Here is a 24,451-nt window from a genome sequence, read left to right on the forward strand (position 1 = left end):
GTAACTTTTTAATTTATGTCTTCTACATGGTATTTTTCGGAGTTTCTTTTTTTTTTTTTATTATTATTTTGCGAAAATACGTTTTAAACATGAAAGGTAACGATTCTCGAAAAATATTCAAAACGTCGAAATTCCCCACCCCCTCACTTTGTAACGTTTGAATCAGATATTTCGATTTCGAAACAGAAAAAAAAAAAAAAGGACAGAGAGAGAAAATCAAAAATAATTTTCGAAGTCGAAAATCGAGGTTTGGTAATTAACTGATTATTTTTCAATTTGAAAAAATTCTATTTAGGACGGTAAACTCCAAATGCTCGATAACACGAATCAGACACATGGACACATGAATAAAAGCAATTTGTAATTGAATGAAGTGAATGTGTAGCATTGGATTCGAACTTATGTTTTGCTACATACAGGTTTCAAATCACGGTTTGGCTGCCAGTATTTCAAAAATTAAAGTTTACTGAAAATTTTCAAATTTGGCACAATAATACAATTACCCAAACTGAATTGCTGGAGGTTCTTCATTGTTTCCAGAAAAATGTTTTTAAAAAGTTATAGAGGTTTAAAGTTTGATCATTTTCACTCAGTCAAGAAACAGGATTTGGAAATTGTCATTTTGTCGTCAATATCCTGAAAAGAACACGTGTTATGTCTCCGATTTCTTTATTAGGCATAAAGCTCTAAACATAGATGGGTACACCACAAGGACAAACAAGACCACAGTGGGGACACAAAACATAAAACGAATGTAAATGAAATGAAAGTTATGAAAAAATGAAAATGGATGCATGGGCCCCACTCCCATGCAGCACCAGTCTTCGGCGATCTTTACCAAAGATCGGCCTTTTCCGTAAAAAGTGTTGGAGGGAAAGAGGGAAACGACGTCGTAAAAGCGAAAGAGATACAGAGAGCGCGATTTCTTTTGAAGGGATTAGGGTTAGGGTTCCTTTTCTTCATCGTATCTTCTTTCCTCTCTCTTGGACTTTTGGTTCTCTTTTCTTCCTCCATAAATAGTTTCTCCATCTCACCTTCATACAATTGGGTTTCCGACTCCTTCCCCACTGGTAACTCCACCTTCTTTTTACTTTCTTTCTCCTTCCTACTGCCCTCCTTCATAGCTTCCTTTCTCACCTCGTCTCTCTTCTTTTTCTGCTTCTCAGGCGGAGAACTCATTCCTCCGCTCCTCCTCCTTTTCTTCTTAACCATTGTGAATCCCTTCTCCGCTTCCTGTTTCTGTTGCCCTGTTCTGTACTACCTGGTCCACACTCTCCTGTCTCTCCTCCTGTTCTGTTTGTGGCTTTCTTTGGGCGCACCATCCCTTCATGTGGCCCCTTTCTCCACATGTGAAACACACTGGCGGCCTACCCTCCACAGTAACTCTCAGTCTCACATCTTCTGGTAGCACAATCTCCTCCACCACACTGTTCAAATCCTCTGTTGTTGCCTGAATCGTTAGTTCGATCCCATATCCCCACTAATCTACCTTCTCGGTCCTTGTAGCCTTCAGTATATTCCCTTCTTTCATATTATATATTATGGCTGTCATCAGCCATTCTTCATTTAATTCGGGTGGCACCTTACCCACTCACACCTTGGCCACACGTTTGCCGCAGTGCGAAGGCAACAGCACCCATTCGTCTGTCCTTATTGCTTCTGTAGAGTGCTTTATTGTTTCCTCCATCGTTGTGAAGCGCACCTCCACAGTGGCGTATCTTCTTCCTCTCGTAATATAAGTAGTGAATCTTTTTAATTGCTTAACACATTCTTCTATGGCCTCTATTGGTGCTATTTCTACCTTTCTCGTGGCTGCCATCATGGTTTTGAAAATAACTGTTCTTTTTGTCACGTTGGCCGATAGCTCTTCCGGCGGTGTCAGCTTCAAAATGTTTCCTTCCTTTGTGATTAGTTTCTCGCTCACCTTCGTTTTTCTAAGAAGACATGACACGGCATCTGTATATAAAGCGCTGGGATTTGCACTTACATAGCATGAACTGCTGAGCACATTTTATGAAAATGAGACTAACATGCACACATACAAAACAAAAATAGTTATATCTTCTTCGTATATAATGGTGGGAAGCTTTACATCATCTGAAAAGTCATTAGTTGAACTATTAGTACTCTTGCATTCTGGGGGCTTTCGGAGCGTTTGAGTGACATTAGACCCCAACAAACGCCCATAAATTAAATGCATCTATCTGGGCCACGATCGTAGTTATGTCATAACCAGCACAAACGTCAAACTTCGAACAGACATTTTCCTTGCATGTCAGATTATATTTGCTCCTCACTGTTTCCATAAAATATAATGCATTAACATCTTTTCATGCTAATGCAACACAATAAATCCTGTTCAAATGCTTATGCAGTGTTATGAATTTACTACAGGAATTTTTCTGCTAATTTGGTTTTATATGGGAACAACACGCAGCCTAAACAATTTCCAGATTCCCGTCAACAACAATTACAAATGAACAACGTAAAAAATGAAATCAATAAAAACGACATTAAAATAAAGCAGAATATATGACTTTTCGTCAAATTCCGAATGATTTATGTGTAAAATATTTTCTCTAAAAGACAATGATTTATTTGTAATTTTTTTAATTTATTAATTCATTAAAATCTATAAAGTAAAATAAAATGTTCACTTAAGGTTGTAGTGTGCAATCCAGTCACGAGTCAATTCCGGCCCGCAGGTCTTCCTAAATGGCACGCCAACAAAAAAATTACCTTTTTTTTTCTTCTTCTTTTACTTGTGCAGCCTTCCTGATGATGAGTCATGTCTCATGCGGCTCGCTAGTCTCTTTGGGTTGCTCATCAGAATGGAGCGAAAAAAGGTACCTTTTACGCAGATTTTCGAAATATGTTTTCAAGAATGTTTTTTTAAAAACAAGAGTGTTAAAATCCCAACCTCTAAAATATATACCTTCAGACTACGTAACACACTTGAAATTTCAAAATTATGTGAAATAGACTTTTCTTTATTATTTCTAAACCTAGGTCACCGAGGTCTAGATTACACACACATTCAAATAAATTAAACAAATTGTCAAGATTGTAGCAGGAAAGATAATTCTTCTTTGGCAAAAGGCATCCATCTCTTATGTTACGATTGAGTCAGTTAAACCGAAAATCTTAAACTTTCCTTTACTGACATAGAAGGGCGACTATGCTCTGGCCGATTCTTTCTAATCAACCTCTGAACGTTCTGCTTAGATATTGCTTGATCTATTTCGCCAATGATCATTTTCCGATTTGTCCGTTGATCCTGTAAAAAAATTTGCTCTCTCTGTGGTGCTTTTTTGTCTCTACTACAACTGCAGTTTTTAAACGAGTTGCACTTGCAACAGGAAATGTCAAATAAATCTTTTGTTGCATTGTTTTCAACACATTACACTTAGTTTGAAACGATGGCACATTTTTCTATTTTTCACAGATTTTGGTAATGCTTGGTACTTGAGATAAAAGTCTAAGATTTTCGGTCTGACTGATTCAATCGTAACACAAGGGACGGGTGCCTTTCTTCCCAAAGCAGAGTTATCTTTTCTGCTACAATCTTGACAATTTGTTTAATTGAAGGATCTTTCTTAACTACATTCTTTTCTTTTTCTCGTTCAAATAAAATACATACGTCCTTGTAAGTTGGCAAAACTCGCTCGCGAGTCATCACTAAATTTAACACGATCGTTAATTTTAATACAACGGCCTATAAAATCAAGGTACAAAGCAGAAAACTTCACACACGTACGACGTAGGTCCACACACAACGACACAGGAGAGAAGTTCACTCTCCCGTTCTCTTTTTTGTCAATGCTGAACCTCAAGATATTAGTCAATTGTATTGAAACTTGGTATGCAACCTCTTAAGGATACTATATTTACTGTTTGGCATTCTGCTATATAGAACTATGTATTTGTTATGATTTATAATCCACGAAATCAAAAATTCGACCAAACATAGCGATTTTTAAAATTTTCAATTGCATTGCGGAACCAGAAAAAATATTTAACAGCAAAGTTCTTTATACACCTTTCTTTTAACCCTAATTCGCAACAAAATATCGAAAATTGCATTTTTCGCTCCACTCTACCAAATTCACATTATGACGACCATAGACAAGGATATGCATGAAGACAGAAGTAAAGATAGAAAGTTTGGGGGGGGGGGCAACCTCTCCTCTTTTAAGGATTGAATCATTGCCGTCTTAAGGCATCGATACACTGGGCAGTTTGCCCGGGGCCTCACAGGTCGAGGCGCCCCCAATTCTGATCTATGTATGCTGTGGCTTGTTATCAATAAATACTATACGTTCCGACTACATTGATTTGCCCGGGGTCCTATAAAATTGTTAAGACGACACTGGATTGAACGTTGGAGCTTTCTCTATATTTCTTTGACTTTGTCGTCACTTTATTCCATTACAAATTACGCGCGTGCGCTGTGTGTGTGTGTGCATTACATTCTGAAATAGAAATTTTCTTAATTTGAAAAACAATGTAATTCAACTGTTTGTACGGATGCAAGAAATAAGAGTTATGTTGATGTTGCGGAAGTACAAAAATATTTTTTAATTGAATAAAAAATAAATTTTAAATATAATACAAAAAAAAAGTCACTACCGACTAAGTGGCGCGCTTATTCCGAAATACTGGCCTCCATCATAACATGATACAATTGAAAAAAAAAATTGAAGATTATAAAAGGAAACCAAAAACTGAAAAAGCAGATGTGTCGGGCATATTCCCTAAAATTCCACCTCTGCCCACCAAAAGAAATTTCTACGGTGTTAATACATTTTCAACAACGGAGATAACGATTTTGCATTAAAATAAATAAATAAACTTTCCAGAGTTCCAATATCTGATTCCCTCTACTCCACCAAATTCTTTGTTTCTTTGTTTTCGATTAAAAAAAATTTTTTTTTTTTGCATAAGTGTACGTTTTTAAATTCGGAGACGATTCTAAGGTTTTAATCCTCCTCCTCGCTTCCTCCCATGCTGGGATAAAGGAAGCTTGGGAAGTATACTAGTGAAAGTTTACAGTGTGAAAACAGTAAAGTGGTTGGTGTTAGGAAGGGCATCCAGTTGTAGAAACCAGGCCAAATCAGACTGGAACCTGGTACAGCTCTGCAGCTTGCCAGCCCTGGTCAAATCATCCAACCCATGCCAGCATGGAAAACAGACACTAAATGATGATGATGTGTGTACTTGTATATATACATGCATCTAAATATATGTGTCTATGTGTAATGTGTAAGTGCATGGTTGTGTATTAATATGTAAACATATGTGTATAAATGTATGAATTTGTACATTTATAAGTAAATGTATATAAAAATATAATAGAGATCCAATATAGGTGGAATCAACAAAAAAAGTACCCCATTCAGTGAGAGATAAATATCAATTTAATACACATACTGAAAGAGCTACTAATAGTTTCATGCATTTATGATACATATCTATAAAATACGCCATGTATCTCCAAGCAATCTTTCAGGCTCTGTTTATGCATTTGTGGTTAGAGCAGCAGACTCGCAGTCAAGGGATCGCGGGTTTGAATCTCAGACTGAGCAATGTGTGCATTTATGAATGAAACACCTAGGCTCCATGCGGCTTCAGGAAGACTAAGGAAAAGACTGTTGACATAGTCAAGGTTAGAGAGATACACACTGCCGATGTTTTGATCACTTCTGTTTGATGGTTAAGCACTTGTCTTGGACAGGCTCAAGGTTTTGCCTAAGGATATAATCTGAATGACTCTTACTGTTGTTGGAAACTGCTTAGTTGGACTATCTTACAGGTAATAGCACCTTCACTAACTGAGTTTTTATGTGAAGATAAAATCAAATTATTCTTTAAGTGGTAGGTTCTATTGGATTTTATATACAGCCAAGATTTCTTTCCCTGTGGGGAATGCACACTGCTCAGGTCCTTCAATAAGTAAACGGATTTACTCTATCAATACATGATCCAAGATCATCAATTTTTTCTCTATGCAACATATTTCAAATTTTCAGCTCGTCATTTCAATATAGAACTTCAATACTTTGTCTTTCTGCTTTTTAAGGGGTCATTTCAAACCCAAACTTCTCGATCACGTTTACACAGCTGCTGAGATTTTGCAGCAACTTAATTTTCTAAGGTATTGACAAGGTTTCCCTTTTTTCCTTGCATGATTACTCATAATGATATATGCAGGCTGTTTTAGCATTTTCAACACCAAGTGTAGCCCTGCACACTTGGTAAATAATGCAGGCACAAAGATGTTGTTATGACGTCTGCTGACAACAAACTGATACCAACAAACTAGGCTAAACTAGGAAAGCCCAGCCCAGAGCAGCAAAGGTCACTCTTAACAGCTGACAGCCCGACAAGTGACCCGCAACAGCTGTACATCACCCGTAAACATTTCAAATTTTTACTCGAAATTTTCAATTTGTGGAGCTTCTCTCATTCAAAAATCTTTCAGAGTTTAGAGACCTTGGATATCGGACTATCAACCTGTAATGATATTAGATTACTGTAGGAATTCTCGTCAAAACATGCAAAGGAGAAACAAAAATAGCAATGACTTTATGCATACTTTTACGTTAAAAGATATATAAATATTTTAAATCTCTAAATGGTTTTGTAGAAGTTTCTCGTTTATCAGACATTTATTGCTGTATTTAAAAGAAAAATAACAAAATAAAGAAAAAGAATTCTATTTATCTCGACTCCTATTTCTGGGTTAATTTTCTGAAAATAGACCTTATATACAAGAAATATAAAAGGTATCAGCATGTATTAAAGAGATAACGATTCCAAAATTGTTTTTGTTTTTTTTTACTTTTTGTATCACCCCGACACGTGTGCGTGCGTGTGTGTGTGTGTGTGTGTGTGTGTGTGTGTATATATATATATATATAATCTCTAATCTTTCAGATTACTATCACTGAATTACAGTCACTAAAGGCGCATTGTTCCCCAGTTGATTATTTACGTCACAACCGACAGACATTTTGAAATCCGACAGCTGAACATTAAACAGCATCATGCACAACAACAACAACAACAATAATAATAATAATAATAATAATAATAATAATAATAATAATAATAATAATAATAAGCATCGTCATTAAAAACGTCTAAATAAGCCTCGCAACTTATAAGAAAGACCGAAAGAGCAAATCAAAAAGCCCGACGATATCAACAATACAAAAGAAAAAAAGCAGAACTTCAGAACATTGACATATCGTCATCAATAACTGTTGCAACAATAAATAGGTATTAACAGCAACAAAATATGCATTATAAGACGCAGTAATCACCTCGTACATTGGCATATGGTCGTAATTTTGTGAGGATGAGGGTGTAGTTGGTACTTGACTGGTAATATATTTTATTGACTCTGCAAGGACAGCAGACAAAAATCAACCCCTGCCATCAAAACGTTAAGGGATATAACTAGCTACTGCAAAACATTTAGTTCGGCCCATTACTGTTTTGCAGCTCATCATTTAACACTAAAGACAACACCAATTCTAATACTTTATGTTAACAAAACATAAGCACAACTGTACAATATCAAACTCTCTCTTGCGTGTACACACACCCTTACAAATTATATATATATATATATATGTATATATATATATATATATATATATGCTGGCATAAAAATTAAATCTAATGTTTGTAATTCCAGTATGAACTATTCCTTTTTCCCTGCGTGATTATGCTGAGTGGTTAAAGGGGAGCTGAAAGGTAGGATGCTGTAGTCTGTCCCAGGAACATTAGCGGCCTAGGTGAAGTGAAATAGCAACAACCAGGAAATCAGAATGGGCTGTAGCCAGCAACTGAATGAATATGTACGAGGTAGAGTGAGAGATTCATGAATATGTTCATTACACGTGAACATATTTTATAAACTGTATCATATTTAAAGATTCAGTTGCTTCTAAGGTAGTCGGAAATTGGCTAGCAAGGAATAGAATGTAAACAAACGGCATGTGTTAACTCAGTGGAGCCATTGAAAGTGTCCAAGAACACCCCTAGTGTTAGGGTTGCCATATCAAGATGCCCGTCGTTAAGGGGTTGCACTGGACGGCTCTGTCTCCTCACCATTCAATGATGCACCCTCAGATTTACTCCACTTTAGCATTATTACAAATTAATGCCAACCCAGAATATTCTGAAGCACACCCAGGCACTAAAGCCTGCATATCAATAAACAAATAGAAGTAACATTGATTTGTAACACTGCTGCAAGCCTAAGAAGAGAGCAGAGACAATTATGACGACACCCTGCACTATGCTAGTACTTATTTTATCGATCCTGGAGGGGTGAAAGTAAGCGTCGACCTCAGCAGGGCTTGAATATAGGACGTAAGGAGGCGTAAATAAATGCTACACGGTATTTTGTCCGGCTCTCCACCGATACTTCACTTCTATCATTTACGATAATATTAGAATTAAAAATAGTGTGAGCAATTAGCAAAATTAATAGAGCCTTGACATGATGGCTTTCGGAATTTTGTTCCGGTACATTGCTTTCTGGGCTGAAATTCTACATGGGTGAACTTTGCCCTTCATCCGTCTACGGTCGATGAAATATAATAACAATGAAATATTGGGGGTTGGTTTTATCGATTATACCCTCCCCGAAAATATGTTGTCTTGTGTCAATGTAAAAAATCAATATTGAAATAAAGGGACTGCCACAGATTTACGAGTTATTTGGCTGCTGAGCAAATCGGTGATTTGTAGCTGGTCATTGGCAATGCATGTATCTGTAATCAAGACAACTCTTAACGGTTGAGTTCACTTAGCTAGGTAACGTGGGTCGCATAATTCAACAGTGTAAACAGCAACAATTGCTCACTGTTCAATTCTTTTGGAGACAAAAGAGAGAGAAAAAAACTATCAGAAAAAGACCAGCGCCGGTCACTCGTCGGTTTAATGCAGGAACTAACAATAATAAACAGAGTCAACGAGGAGGCCGTTAAGTGATCACTCGGCCCGCTAGAATATTTGGTCTTAAATATACTGTCAAGAAAACTAAAAGATGTGCGTGATAGCCCCGACCGGAATACCTTTGAACATAGATCTATTCAAGACTGAACTGAATCGAAATGACAACAGAAAATGATAAACATCGACTTTATTGATCCCAATGATTCGAAGAAAAAAAAAAGAAAAAGAAAAACATTAGCTGGAGAAAAAGTATAAAAGATAATTTAAAAGTAAGGATACCACACAGTAAATATATTGACTTGACGGAGTAGCATTAAACAGAGTATCACATAAATAGACGACATGGTGGGTAGCTTTTATTTTTCTTTAAGGAAATAATGAAAAAGAAAAAAACATATTTCAAGAGACAGGTGTTTCGTGGAATCAAACTGCACACAACGTTGCAAACAAATATTTACTGTTTTCATTTTTTTTTTCTTACAAGGTAGAGTTAACTTATATAGTATATGGAGAACTGTTGACCGCATCGACTGCAACATATTACTGACATAAACTGAACATGTATAAGAAATAAACTGAGCATGTATAAGAAATAATCTAAATACAGTCACACATTGAGTCAGCTTTATATATTCCCTTCAGCTGTCTTCACCAACCTGGTAATAAATTGTAGTAATTATTGATTGTTTTGGAAGCAGAAGCCAAGTGTCAAAAGATCTTAGTATTGCTATTTATTTCATTGATTCTGTCCCCGCCAAATTCGAACTCAGAACGCAAACGAGGGATAGAAAAAATAACAAACAAACAAAAAACATGCTCCTCGGTTTCAGCTATATATACTACTCTTAAATTATACTGAAAAACAAGAAAATAAGCATACAAAAAATATATATATAACTGCACTTACCAGGGTACTTTTTACCCATAGTTTTCAATACTTTTTCTAAATCTTTCAGCAGTGACATTTCTTTTGTGTTCTTCATAACAGACCGACAACGTTACTTCCTATTAGGCCTTTGAAACAAACAACTTCGGAGTTGTTTCTGTTATTGTTGATAATTTCCAAAGAGTTCCTCACTTTTGGTCCAAAATCTCACAATCACCCCCGCCCATGACGTCATCAGACAAGATAAAACAAAATGAATAAAGAAGTGAAATTGTTATAAATAAAATAAATAATCTAACTGGTATTTTTCTTTAAAAGAATATACCTATAAGGTAAATAATACTCGAATACAAAAATTAACTAGTTTCATTTACAAAATTATACAACAGAGAAGCGGTAGTAAGTGGTGTTGGTGAGATAAATATACCTTTCTTTTCCTAAATCTGTGTATCTATGATAAGTTTGTGTGAGTGTGGTTGGATGAATGCGTTTAGCTTTTCTTGTCTTTCTTTCAGATTATTCCTCAGATTCCAGAATAGGAAACAAACTATGCTTAAAACTCTATACACAAGTTGAACATTAAATTGCATTAATTATAAATAATAAACAGATTTATAACATTTAAAAAATAAATACATTTCCTCGCGGTAGTGTGCTCAGAGAAGTTTTGGAAGGAATATACAAATTATGCTTGCATGCGGGCTTCGAGGAGAAGGAAGGAAAAATATAAGCTATACATGTACTAAGAATCACCAGCATCGCTCTAACATATATACACGCACGCACGCACGTACGTACGCGCGTGCGTACACACCAATTAAACACATATGCATGAAGTGTATAATCAAGCGCACAGATATGAAGATACACACGTAATTGAACACGCAGGCAGGCACAACCGCGCGCGCGCGCGCAAACATATACATATAAATATTTATACATATACATATATAGATCATCATCATCGTTTAACGTCCGCCTTCCATGCTGGCATGGGTTGGACCATATATATATATATATATATATATATATATATATATATACGAATATACATACATATATACATACACACACATACATAAGTACATAGTACATACATATATATATATATTACATACGTCTGTGTGTGTGTGTGTGTGTGTGGATATATATACATACATACATACATATGAATATGTAATCCAAATAAGAAGACAAAGAATAAATTTAAGCATATCTTTAATGACCAGTCACAATTGCCTCAGTGCCACCTTGTTTTTAATGTCATTGCATGCAAAAGTTCCAAGTGAAAAGTTGTATAAAATTTGCAGTTTTATATATCAGAATGGCATTTCATCAGATTTGCACCAAAAGTTGTGCTCTTACATAGGAATAACGTATATAAAGGGTGTTTGGGTTAAATTTGACAATTTTTTATGTCTTCTTTTTCCAGGAACAGCTTGACATATTGGAGAACAGTCAATTGCATTGGAAAGCATAAAGATTAAAGTTGTAGTTGAAAAAATGTTAGCTAACACGGAAGACGGGAGCCATCTGCATATTGGAAAACATTTACCTATATCATGATGATTCAAAATACCAACATCAAGACTGCTACTCAATTCTCTGTGAACACTAAGGCGGTGAGCTGGCAGAAACGTTAGCACGCCAGGTGAAATGGTTAGCAGTATTTCATCTGTCTTTACATTCTGGGTTCAAATTCTGCCAAGGTTGACTTTGCCTTTCATCCTTTCGGGGTTGATAAATTAAGTAGCAGTCGCATACTGGTGTCGATCTAATCAGCTGGCCCCCTCCCCAAATATTTCAGGCCTTGTGCCTAGAGTAGAAAAAAATGCTCTGTGGACATTATAAAGGCTTTAAGACATGATATGCACAGCTGCAACAGAGACTACAATGCTATAGCCAGCAGTCTTTTTGGATTTATATCCAGTGAGGGTGATGTCATGCTACCACACGTTTTTGATCAGGGCCTCAAGCTCAATTCAAACACCTATATGAAACTGCTGAAAGGTCGTATGTGTGGGATCCACATTCCATTTCTTGCTATGCATCAAGAAAGAGTCAGAAGTGGTTGCTGGAGAATATCTACATCATGAGCCTCAGTTTCTGGCCTCCTTATTCCTCCAATTGTAATCCCGTGAATTACTATATGTGAGTCACAGTCAAGAAAGACACCAACTGCTCTGCTTGCAACACCAAGATCAAGAGGTGTTTGAACATCTTCCCAGGGACACAGTGAGGAATGCATGCACCAGGTTCTGGAGCCATCATGAGACCATGGTGGAAGCAGAGGGTGGTTACTTTGAGTAAACTGTTATCTCGCAACCATAATCAAGTTGATATTTTTTTTTCTTCTTTGAAATAACTTATATTTTCGGATGGGATATTGTGCTTTCTTTACCTTTTATGCAAACTATCAAATTTAGCCTGAACACCCTGCATGCAATACACACGCACATGCGCACATAAAAACAAGTGAATGAGCAAACAAAATAAAACAGTACTCAACACATTTGGGTGGAATTACATGTATTTAACAACAGTCTGATTCAACTCCACACGCCTTGAAAGTTCCGTTGTGCATAGGACATGTCCCTATCATCAGATGTTCCAAGGCAAAGTCTATGTGTCCATGAAACTTGGTCATGTGGAGCTGAATTACACTATATATATATATATATATATATATATATATATATATATATATATATATATAGATATATATATATAGTGTAATTCAACTCCACATGACCAAGTTTCATGCACACACACACACATATATATATATATATATATATAAACACACACACACACACACACACACCAGAGACAGACAGATAGATAGGGCACACTTCTTTCAATTACTGTCTGCCAAATCCACTCACAAGACTGGTCAGCCTGTGAGTAGAGTAAAAGATATTCTTATAAATTCATACAAGTAACTTTAAAATTTCTCCAGTCAATTCTTATTCTGGTGTCTGTACTTTTAGAATATCTTCTTCCACTTCTAATTAGGTCAAATAGGTAATAAAAGCTATTAACTACTTCTAAGGGGTCCTTAATAAGCCTTTAAGAGAATCTATTTCCTGTGTGCTTGTAGTGTTATTGCTCCTGTGCATCAGCCACCAGCAGAGAGTATCTATATCTTTAAAAATTCAGAATATTGGTGGAACATTCCAATATAAACAGAAACCCAGAGTAAGCACAACAGGCTAGAAATAACAGCATAGGACAGGGAGGAAAAAGTCAAGCGAGAATGCAGAGATCAGCAGCCCAGTGAGCATGAATGTCTCTTCAAACTTGGAGAAAGGGAGAACATCCATTGAGAACCTACAGCTCTTGTATCCAGATTTTTATTTGTTTCTATTATCATAAGTGCATTCAGCAATGTGACAACTCATTTACAGGGAGACTTAGATATGCTTGGATTCTGCAAAACAAAAAAAAAATGACAGAACAAACTGATTCACATTCTCCAGATATATTCGATTAGAGCAACAATGAAAATTCATACAACATTACAGGTATTCTCCATTTAATGTCTCAGGTGAACATATGCACATAACCACATATACATATAGAACGCATACACATGCAAACACAAAGAATAATGGCATATACACCAATGAGTGTAAGTTTATCTACACATGCACATAACATGTACCCATTCATGCAGACATCGACCAATTCAGCTGACCACAAAACCACAAGACTTATCTTGACTTAAACTAAAGTCTTGCCACTTTGTTAGTGACTGACTTGGACTCTGCAAAGGAAGAACCATAGAATAAAGCTCCAAAAAACACATGCATACAAATGCATGTACACACAAACATCCTCACATACAAGCACACGTACACCCAAGTACATACAGATACATTTGAACACACACATACACGCTTATGAACATAAACACACAAATACACATGCATGCACAAACACATACAAACATATACGTAGCGGGGCATTGTGTCGTGAGAAGTTTACTTCTCAACCATATGGTTTTCAGTTCAATCCCACTATATGGTTTGTTGGGCAAGTGTTTTCTACTATAGTCTCCAGCTGACCAAAGCCTTGTGAGTGGCTTTATGCAACTGTCCTCATCCATCTGCATCACAAACCAAGCCAAAACAGACTATAGAATCTGGTGCAGCCCCTGACTTTGCCAGTCCCTATCAAACCATCTGATCTATGCTTGCATGAAAAACGGACGTTAAATGATGATAATGACGACAACGATTTACCAATTTCACCATTCTTATTAGACTGTTTTCATATTTCCATATAGGATCTTTGCTCTTTGGATGACACCTTAAAGTTCCTAAGTTCACTTTTATCAACATTTCAAGACAATCTCAACCCCATCATCAGGATAAGAAATAGTGTTGGCTTGTGTACAACCTCCTTTATAGTATGCAACTTTATTTATGCAGACTTTGTTGCCAGAATTTTGTTAGATTTCTACATCAACAGGCACATATTTTAGCTTTTACATGTCATCAATCACATTCTTGTGATATGCATATACTGTCTGAGAGTTTATTTTGGCTTTGTGTAGTCAAATGAGTATTTCTTCCATTATTAATTGTCTATTTTTGTGGAGGATTCTATATAGTATGTGTTATCTGTTAATATTTTTCTATCTAGCTTTGTTTTATATTATGTGTGTGGTGAAGTGTGTTGCAACTGCTCCTTATAAATGCTTGGTGAGCCTAGATGAGTGTTGGGCTCATATGGTCAATAAAGTAGTTAGGATCATGACGTTCAGAACTTTTACAGACAAAAACACAAATTACATTAATTTGTAGTATGTACTCAAGTTTACATACTTGTGGTGTACTACTAATAAGGAGGTTTTGGACTTCAGTATTTTGGTAATATAGTGTGTAACACGATTTTTGTCCTTGGGTAGGAACTGTTATTTCCTATGTACTTACACTAGAAAATATGAAAAATGGGCTAGTGTTTCCTCCAAACTTTGCTTTTGTTGCATTTATTCAAACCCTAACGAATCCTCCTCAGCACATGCCTATGATGCTCCCCCACTACTCCTGCTCATGATCAGAGATGCACATATTGTCAGTCACTGAGGGACATGCTCAAGTGGTTTAGGTCAAGCAACTGATAAGCAAATTTCTGGTATTAAGCAGAATATTTGCTATAACAACATTTCTGATTTAGCAACTCAGCACTGAATCTAGGCCAGTTTCAAAACTGGTCACAAAAGCAAAGTTTGAAGAGAACAGTTGTCATTTCCTTTGATTTATAGATAGAAGTAAATAGGAAATAACACTTACTACCCAAAGAAAAAAAAATTTAAATTTTCTTACAGTGTTATTAGTGTCAGTTCATTGTATTAGATGATTCTGTTAGTGTTTGTGAAATTCTAACTAACATATATATACTATACACACACTTCATCATTATCAACATTTAATATATACTTCTATGCTGGCAAGGGTTAATTGGTTCAACAAGATCTGTTGAGCTCAAGCATTGCATTGAGTTTCAATGTCTGCTTTGGCATTGTTTCCACAGTTGAATGCTTTTCCTAATGACAACTAATTTTCAAAGTGTACAGGGTGCTGATTTTCATGGCACTGGAACTAGTGAGGTCACCAAGGAACTTGAAAAACAAAAACAAAAGATCCCCCTCAACTACGTGGGGGAATAATAAAGAGGGAGGTGGCTTTATAGCAGGTGTTGAGCGGCCAAAGTATGATAGATGGACAGGAACTGGAGTCTTGCTACAGAGAAGATACCTGGCTACTTCATATTGTATAATGGTGGGAGTAACTAGCAAAATAGACAAAGATGGTAGTGACAAGGTGTTAGAGTATACCCTGAATATACAAGTGAGTAAAAGAAAGAAAAGGGAAACAAGATTGAAAACAATTGGTATGTTTGCAAGAGTGTGAGACGAGAGAAGCAGATGGTTAGAGATGGGGCAGAAGTGAATGTAGTTAAAGGTGAATAAGGGTGGAGGTGTGGCCAGTGGTGAATACGAGTTGGTGGGTAGAAGGTAAAAGAAATAGGAGTGACTCATGAAGGAGAGGGCAATAAGTAGCAGTACAAAAAGGTTGGAAATAGGCATTATAATAAAACCATACAGATATGAGAAATAGGGAGATGTACAGTGACAGAGATGGAGGTCAGAGGTACATAGGGATAGATATAGTGAGTAGCAAAGGTGGTGGGGGAAGTTGATGACAGATATGAAAGGATGTTAAGAATGATAGAAGATATGAGAGGGTGTTAAGGATGATATATGGCAACCATAAGATGTAAATCAGAGAAAAGGGAGAGAGAGGGGGAGAGAGATTGGAATACAACGCAATTCCCTGACTTGTCAGATTTATCAAACTATCCAACCAATACCAGTATGGAAGATGGACGTTAAATGATGATGATTATGATATTGTTGATATATAAATACGCACAAACAAACATATGTAAAAATATTTGTATATGTGCATATATATATATATATATATATATATATACACACACACACATACACACACACACATTTACACATGCATGCACAAGAACATATATTCACACGCACAACACACACACGCACATATATGCGTGTTTGTGTATACCCATCTCTACATGTCTTCTGCACATGTACACAAGATTGTAACGATACAAGTCTCCTCCTTAAACATACAATATTACACAATAAAACAGTTATCTGTTATCTTGGAAAACATTACTGAGTAAAATTGGAGAGGGATACTGTTTATTTATTTATTTTGCTCTCAATTTGTTAGCTTACTTTTTTTTCATTTTAGTTTCTGAAACATCTGGCAGATAAATTTGAGGTACATAGAATTGTATACACAAATACGTTTGGTTTAGCAAACACGAGAAGGAGATTTCTATACATGAAGCAGATTATATATATTCTTATATGAATATATATCCTTGTTTATGTTGGCACATATAACAGTGTACATGTGTGTCAGAGATTTATTCTGTAAAATTATAACTGTTTATGACTTAAAAGCATAGAAACAATATATTACATACCTGAACACAAACATACATATAAGATACAAACATTCACAACACACATTCATATTCATAAATATATGAACAAAAGCAATTACAAAGCATGCACATGCATATGTGTATGTATATATATATATATATATAAAAATGTATACATATCTATTGGGTCATCCCATAAATAATGCGGTTTTTTTCAATTGCATGAACTAAAAGTCAGAGGGGGATGGGATAAACTACCTGCATCAACTTGCTATAAAAGCAGGCAGTAATTTTATCTTGTCCTTATTCTTAGTGCAAGTTTTGAAGAGTGCAGTTCGATTTTAACAGTCATTTTTTCAAAGCTATAATGGAAGTGACAAAAGAGAATATTCAGCACATTTTGCTTTATGAGTTCAATAAAAGCAACAATGCAACAGAAAGTGTAAGGAATATTAATGCAGCATATGGCGACTGATCAATAAGCATAAGCCAGTGTCAATGGTGGTTCCAGAAATTCTGAGCCGGAAACTACAGCCTAGAAGATGAGCCTCATCCTGAAAGATTTCTAGAGCTTGACGAGGACATACTGCAAACCCTGGTGCAACAAAATCCCATCCTAACTATTGAGGGACTAGCAGAGAAGCTTGGATTTGGTCATTCAACCATTCATTGACACCTGTGTGCCATTGGAAAAGTCAGCAAATTGGGTCAATGGGTTCCTCACGAACTTTCTGAGTCTAATCGCATGCAGAAAGTGAATATGTGCTCTTCTTTGCTGTCATGTCTCACAAATGAACTTTTGGGGGACCAAATAGTGACTGGTGATGAGAAATGGGTTCTCTATAATGTAATTAACTAACCCATCACCCCCAAAATTTGCTAGCCTTGTGCCAAAATCAGAAAGAATTATTATCATTGACATGTGAATGCCATCAAAATGTGAATGCAAATAAAACATGTACATTATTTACATTCAACGGATATTTGTTCTCATCTTGTTTGTTGTTAACACAATATTTTGGCTGATATACCCTTCAGCCTTCTTCAGGTGACTTGGGGAAATTTCGAAACTGGGTTCTCATTCCTAAGGTATTTTTCGATGTTATTATAATTATTATTATTATTATTATTGTTCAGATCACTGCTTAGAATCGAACTCGGAATCTTGGGGTTAGTAGCCCGTGCTCTTAATCACTATGCCATATGTCCGTGGGCAATTATGGAGTGAATTTTAGGGCTCATAAATCTAATATTTTTCTATCCTTCCTTAATACCAGTTCCCATATGCTGCTCATACCTGCACTCGGTCTGCTTAGGAGGTTGTTGTATCATAGCATATGTGCTGCTTCTTTTAGCTTTTGTATTTTCCAGTGGTGTTCTCTGTCTATTATTTCAACTTCATCCCACAGGGGGAGATGGTCTCCATTTTACCATACAAGATCAGCTATACCCGATTTATCAATATCTCCTCGTGTCACAGCTTTGCAATGTTTGTCTACCCTTATTTTGAGGAGGTGGCATGTTTCGCCTTTTTATAACCTATCACAGCTGCATGGAATGGAGTACACGCAGTCGTAGGTCATACTCTCTTCTATTGGTGGTTTTACTCAAAGAAGATATTTGCGAAGTGTTGTATTACTTTTGAATACTGTCCTGATGTCATATGGGCCGCATATCTTTTGTATCTTTTCGGAGAGGCCTTTCACATAGGGTAGACAGGTTGTGGACAGGTTATTGGCCTCATCCTCTCTCTTCTTCATAATTAGAGTGGATAGTATACTTTTGGGGTAATTGTTGCTTAACAGATTGTTAATGAGCTTGATCATTTCTTCGCGGTGTGTATCACGATCGCTACTTATATTCTTTGCACAATGTTTTAGGCACTGAGCAATCCTTCTCTTTACACAGTATGGATGGTGGGAATTGAAGTTGAGGTATCGTCCAGTAAAGGTCGGCTTGCAGTATACAGGTGTCCTGAATCCATACTTGGTGCGTGTTATTAATATGTCCAGGAATGCCAGCTGATTGTTTTTTTCCTTTTCCATTGTGAACTGCATGGATGGCTTTATTGAGTTCACATGATCTAACAGCACTTGGACATCTTCTTGGTGGGGCCAGAGTATAAAGGTATCATCAACATATCGTAACCATAATGTTGGTTTTAGTGGTGTTGATCCTAAAGCCAAAATCTCAGAGTATTCCATGTATGTATTGGCTATTACCAGTGGTAGATTTAGCCTTAAATGGGATATAATACAGAGAGTACAACCATACAGAGATAGCAGACATGGATGCGAACATTGTTCTATGGAAATTTATGAGATTTTTAAGCACAGAGACAAGAATAACCCAATTAATAATAGATTAGACCTTAGGATATCCTGTGTGCATAGCATCACTCGCACGTTTAAATATTTTGGAAACAAATAATAATATACTCATCATACTTTGAATTTGATGGTAGAAATTAGCTGGGGTGTCATATCTCTCATAACATACCCTCTAGTGTAGTGAATTATATATCATATATCATATATCATGCTGCCCTCTTATAACCACTACCAGTTTAGCCTGCATTCATCCTATATGGTGATTACACTGTTTTTCCTTCAATTCCAAGACTTTCTGCCCTATCAGTCAGAATAGGTATATTTGTAATGAGTTATCAGATAGTACACCTCCCTTAGGTATACTCTATACCCACCAAGGAACTATATAATTCTTCATACAACAGTGCCTGTAATACTATATTTTATAAAACCGCATCCCAAGGTACCCTCATCTTACTTTATTTCTTAATTTACTTTCTTAGGAATACCTCAACCTATCCTTATTTATTTACTTATTATTATTTTATTTATGTTTTTCTTTTCTTTTTCTTATTAGCTGTATTTTTTATTTTGTTATCCTTTATCTCTCCTTATATCCAGTATGTATCTTATGGCTTCAGTAATGAAAAAAAATTCTCAACTTTATGTCTATTTTATCATTTTATAAATCCCTTATTGATTTTTTTTTTTGTGCATGTATTTTATTTATTCTTTTAGTTTACATTGTATTATTGAATTTACATTATATTATTGAATTTTGTACTTTATATACCTATTAACCCTCGTATATACTGGTGTAACATTCTTTGATTTGTGGAAGGGTTGTAACTTCTCACTGCAGTTAAGCATGGTAAGATATAATGCAATATGGTACTTACATTTTTTAGTTATTTATAATTACATTTTATAATTATACTATATTCTATGCATATAAATATATATATATATATATATATATATATATGATAATTTTGTGTGTGTGTGTGTATATATATATATATAATTAGATTGGAGCCTGGTGTAGCCATCCGGTTGCACCAGTCCTCAGTCAAATCGTCCAACCCATGCTAGCATGGAAAGCGGACGTTAAACGATGATGATGATGATGATATATATATATATAAACAAAATTAAGGGTTCAGCAACAGGTTGCTTCACCACATACCGAAGTTCAGAAATAACAGCTAAAAATGCTGAAACTCCAACAGATAGCACTTACCCGCAACTCACATAGGCAAAACTTGTTTTGCCTGTGTGAGTTGCGGGTAAGTGCTATCTGTTGGAGTTTCAGCATTTTTAGCTGCTATTTCTGAACTTCGGTATGTGGTGAAGCAACCTGTTGCTGAACCCTTAATTTTGTTTATAAATGTATAAGAACTTTTAAATAAGTTCCACACCGATAATGGTGCTTACATACCGAAGGGCTTGGTAAAAATTATTAATTATTAATTTATTAATAAATTGATAATCCTTTACCCTTTTAATTGTAATAATATATATATATATATATATATATATATATATATATAGATGCCATATTTCTATATCTTCTTATATCCTTATGTCCTTTATGATTTTTAATAATGCTGGAATTTTTATATAATTATATTTTTAAATAAGTTTATCTGTTATAGAACCAATTATTTCATTTTTTTGCCTTTGACTCACTGGTTTTCAATCAAGAGAAAATGTATACCTCTTTCTAGGGTATAGATTTGGTAATCTATAGCCTGAAAGAAACAGGCTTCCTAACACTGGTATATTTGATTGGTGAGATACCTTGTAAGATGGTAATCTACAGCCTGAAAGAAATGGTGCTTCTGTTAGTGTCATTAGAAACTAAGTTGCATGGAATTCAGCCAAACTGTTTTAAATAATATGTATGTATGTATGTATGTATGTATGTATGTATGTACGGACAGATAGATAGATATGTTACTCAAAGTATACATTATTATAGAGCCTTTTCAGCCTATCTTACTATTCGGTTTTGCATTGAGTATGAAATAACTGGATCAGTGCCTTAAGATCAACTGACTTGGATGGATCTATAATAGTGTATATTCCGATTAAGAAAAATTAAGGAAGATAACATTAGGCACAAAGCTGAATTTACAGAAGATTGTTAATAGAATTTTGTCTAATATCTAGTATTTGCTTAATTCATGATGTCAGACGATGTCTCCATCAAGATTTCACTTTAGAACAGTGAGATATTGAAACTAAATACAGAAAAGAAATCAAATTCAGATACTCTCTAAGTCTTTACTGAGTACTTAATAGATTAAGAATTTGGTTAAGCTTAAATCCTATGGGTATGCAAGAGAGAAAGGCTTGGTTCAGGATTCACAAATTTAGTTAACAGATCTAGCTGAATCGACACTAAAGCTTTAGGATAACATCAAATATGTTTATATTAACCAATAATGTTATATTGAACCAATAATTTTGTATTGTTTGTTAGGAATTTTATTCCAGAATTATGCTACATGATCACCTGACTTCATGTTTCTAAACTTTCTGCCAAACTACTGAAGGAATGTAGAAATAAAATAACCATTTTTAATCCTACATGCTCAGCTTCTGCCATTTTGCTTTTTATTTGGCACTCCAATTCTTTCATGGCAGTGGCTCAAATATGATATAATAATCATTCATAGACCTCTCCTACATACACACACCCACATATACAGATATAGTAAACAATAACAAACACACTTTCACATAGCTCATGTTAACTTCTCTGAATTGAATATCAAACTTGTTTTTCAACCTTGGAAATATGCTTAGAAAAACCTCTCAAGTAAATACACAATATTAAATTCAATGCAAGACTGATAAAAGACAAACACATAAATACACTTCCTATTTGGAAATGATAAAACCAGGAAGCAAGATGAACAGAAACTACAGAAGCTGAGACGGCAATCATGATCCTAACATTGAAATACTGAAATAGATAAATGATTCCCAGTTCTATACTTTAAAACATTCTGAACCAAAGTGGTCCAACACGTAAAACCTATATGAGTCAGGAAAGCTGTATTAGACAATGTAGTTTTAGGTTTCCCTTTCAAAGGATGGTGTGGTGATAACTGGAATTAAATGTATAGTCAATTATAGCTGAAGTCAGTTAGAGAGGATGCAGTGTTAAACAACAACAATAACACAAAATATCAAAAACAAATAGAATGTAATTGGAAAAGTGGTTTAGGGACAAGAAATTTGAAATCCTCAGCAAGGGAGTGAATAGTTTGAAACCGGTATTTACAGATATATGAGAAAAATGAAAAAAAAAGTAAAAGCAGCACTGCCTAATCAGAGATGGACTGTTAATCAAAGAATGTGAATCAACTTGCCAAAGAATCTAAATCTATTTACAAGCAACAGAACAAAAAGAAAATGCATTTGTAAAAGAGTTATAAGGCTATCAAGATTATATGTTAGTGAACAGAGTAATAAAAAGTTCAATAGATGATGTCTAAATTATAAGAGAGCAACTGCAAACATGACAAATAAAATGAATGAATAATAAATAAACAACACTGAAAAAAATATTTTAAAACTCCAACAGAAACTCTCAGAACATCAAGACCAGATTAGTTGAAGAAATATAACAGGAACTTAATTGGTAAGCAAGGAGTAGGAAGACACTTATTCTGCTCAAATAATAATCAACAGCATTCACTCTTCTCATATCAAAAATACTTCAGCCAATCAGGCTTAGAATTATTGTCCAATAACCTAAGAGATTATACTAAACTTATACTAGATATTATATATCTTATTTTTATGTTACCACAGTAGCATTAATAACATTAAAATATGTAGAATATGTAGACAAGCTGCAGAAAAATTGACATATAGTGCTGTACAGAACACCTATTCTTAGCAGAATGATACAGGAATAAAGAGTGATGAATCATGATGTTTGATGTAGTGTGGTTAGACTACCAGAAGGCATTTCAGTGTACTACACAACAGAAACATCAAACCAGTATGGTTAGTCATGGAACTAGTAGTAACTAATTGAGCACCCAGACAAGCTATGATTTATTGCTTTTGTCATCTCACTAAACCCAAAGTTGCACTTTCTAATGAAACAAAAAAAATCTATGGGATTAAGTCCTACAAATCTCAGAATGTTTCTTACTTTTCTTTCATAAACTACTATACGTGGAATTCTGATTTAAGCACTACATATAACCCCCTTCATAACTTTTTTTTGATTTTTGGAGTTTTCAGAAAATATTTTTATATAATCGTATGAATTCCCATGTGTAGAACACATGCGCAAAAATTTTCTGAAAATTCCAAAAAGTGAAAAACCATTTTTTTTCCACTGTGCAGTGGGATCAAATTCAGAACCAGGTGGTTGTCAAAGAACTCTTTAACCATATGGCTATTCTTAGGTAGAAAAAGAAAGGACACAACTAATAAAAATAAATAGGTACACACACACACACACACGTATGCGACAATCATATTAATATAAAGATAAGGGTGGAATATTGTATCACTTAAAATAAGGAGGGGAAAATGTCTACTGCCTTGTTTAAATAGTACAATGTGTGGAGAAGGTATTAATTATTTCTGAAACACATGATGTCATACCAGATAAAAACTTGGTAAATTCAGTTTCACTGCATGGTCTGAATTCCTGCAAGCTTCTCAGTCTTGTATAGAGATAAATATTTAACTGCAAGTCACTCCAAGGCCAGTTGTCAACAATGCCTCAAGTCAGAGAATCATGCTGGTCCAAATTGTTTGAAATTACTGTGAATAACTCTATCCTTTGGTTGCTAGAAAATGTTAACTGATTTGAAGATTTGCAAAAGTGCATCATTTTGCACAAATATAGAGTAATGAACTTTTCTCAGTCTCTGGCATTAAGTGTCCTTGCAACAATTTAAGTTACATTCACTTTTGACTGCAAAATCAAAGTAAAATGAATGGATCCAACAATTCTTCAACAGATCTGTCTTCACAGTAATCTTTGAGTGCAGCAAAATTTTTACTTCAACATGAGAATTTTCGTCAGTCACCCAGGTGATAACTTTTATTATTGCATAATTTTTTTTAAAAAATTGGTTCACAAAGTCTTTACAACAGATGTTTTTTAGGTCTGACTTCCATAACAGTATATATTTTTATTATCTGTTCCTGAGAACTATGTTGAAACTGCTATTTATGTTACTTCCTGTTGATGTTATAATCAGTACATAATACAAATATTCTTTGGGTTTTTTTCTGAGAGTGAATGTAATTC

General features: G+C 35.1%; 1 protein-coding gene across 5 annotated transcripts in view; it reads right to left on the reverse strand.

Moving 5' to 3' along the window:
* The window catches only part of LOC106880510 (voltage-gated delayed rectifier potassium channel KCNH8), a 135,701-nt gene that overhangs the window by 78,287 nt on the left and 32,963 nt on the right, over positions 1-24,451 (reverse strand). Inside the window, exon 1 of one of the 5 annotated variants that reach the window (XM_089339350.1) lies at positions 9,878-10,634. The exons of 3 other annotated variants lie outside the window; for them this stretch is intronic. In XM_089339350.1, coding sequence (XP_089195476.1) covers positions 9,878-9,953 — 76 coding nt within the window. In that variant the 5' untranslated portion in view covers positions 9,954-10,634. Of the gene's footprint in view, positions 1-9,877; positions 10,635-24,451 lie in introns of those variants that run through there. One more of the 5 variants, XM_014930489.3, reaches the window with a different exon arrangement.

This window comes from Octopus bimaculoides, chromosome 21 (genome assembly GCF_046866305.1).
Source record: "Octopus bimaculoides isolate indiv1 chromosome 21, ASM4686630v1, whole genome shotgun sequence".
Lineage (NCBI taxonomy): Eukaryota > Metazoa > Mollusca > Cephalopoda > Octopoda > Octopodidae > Octopus > Octopus bimaculoides.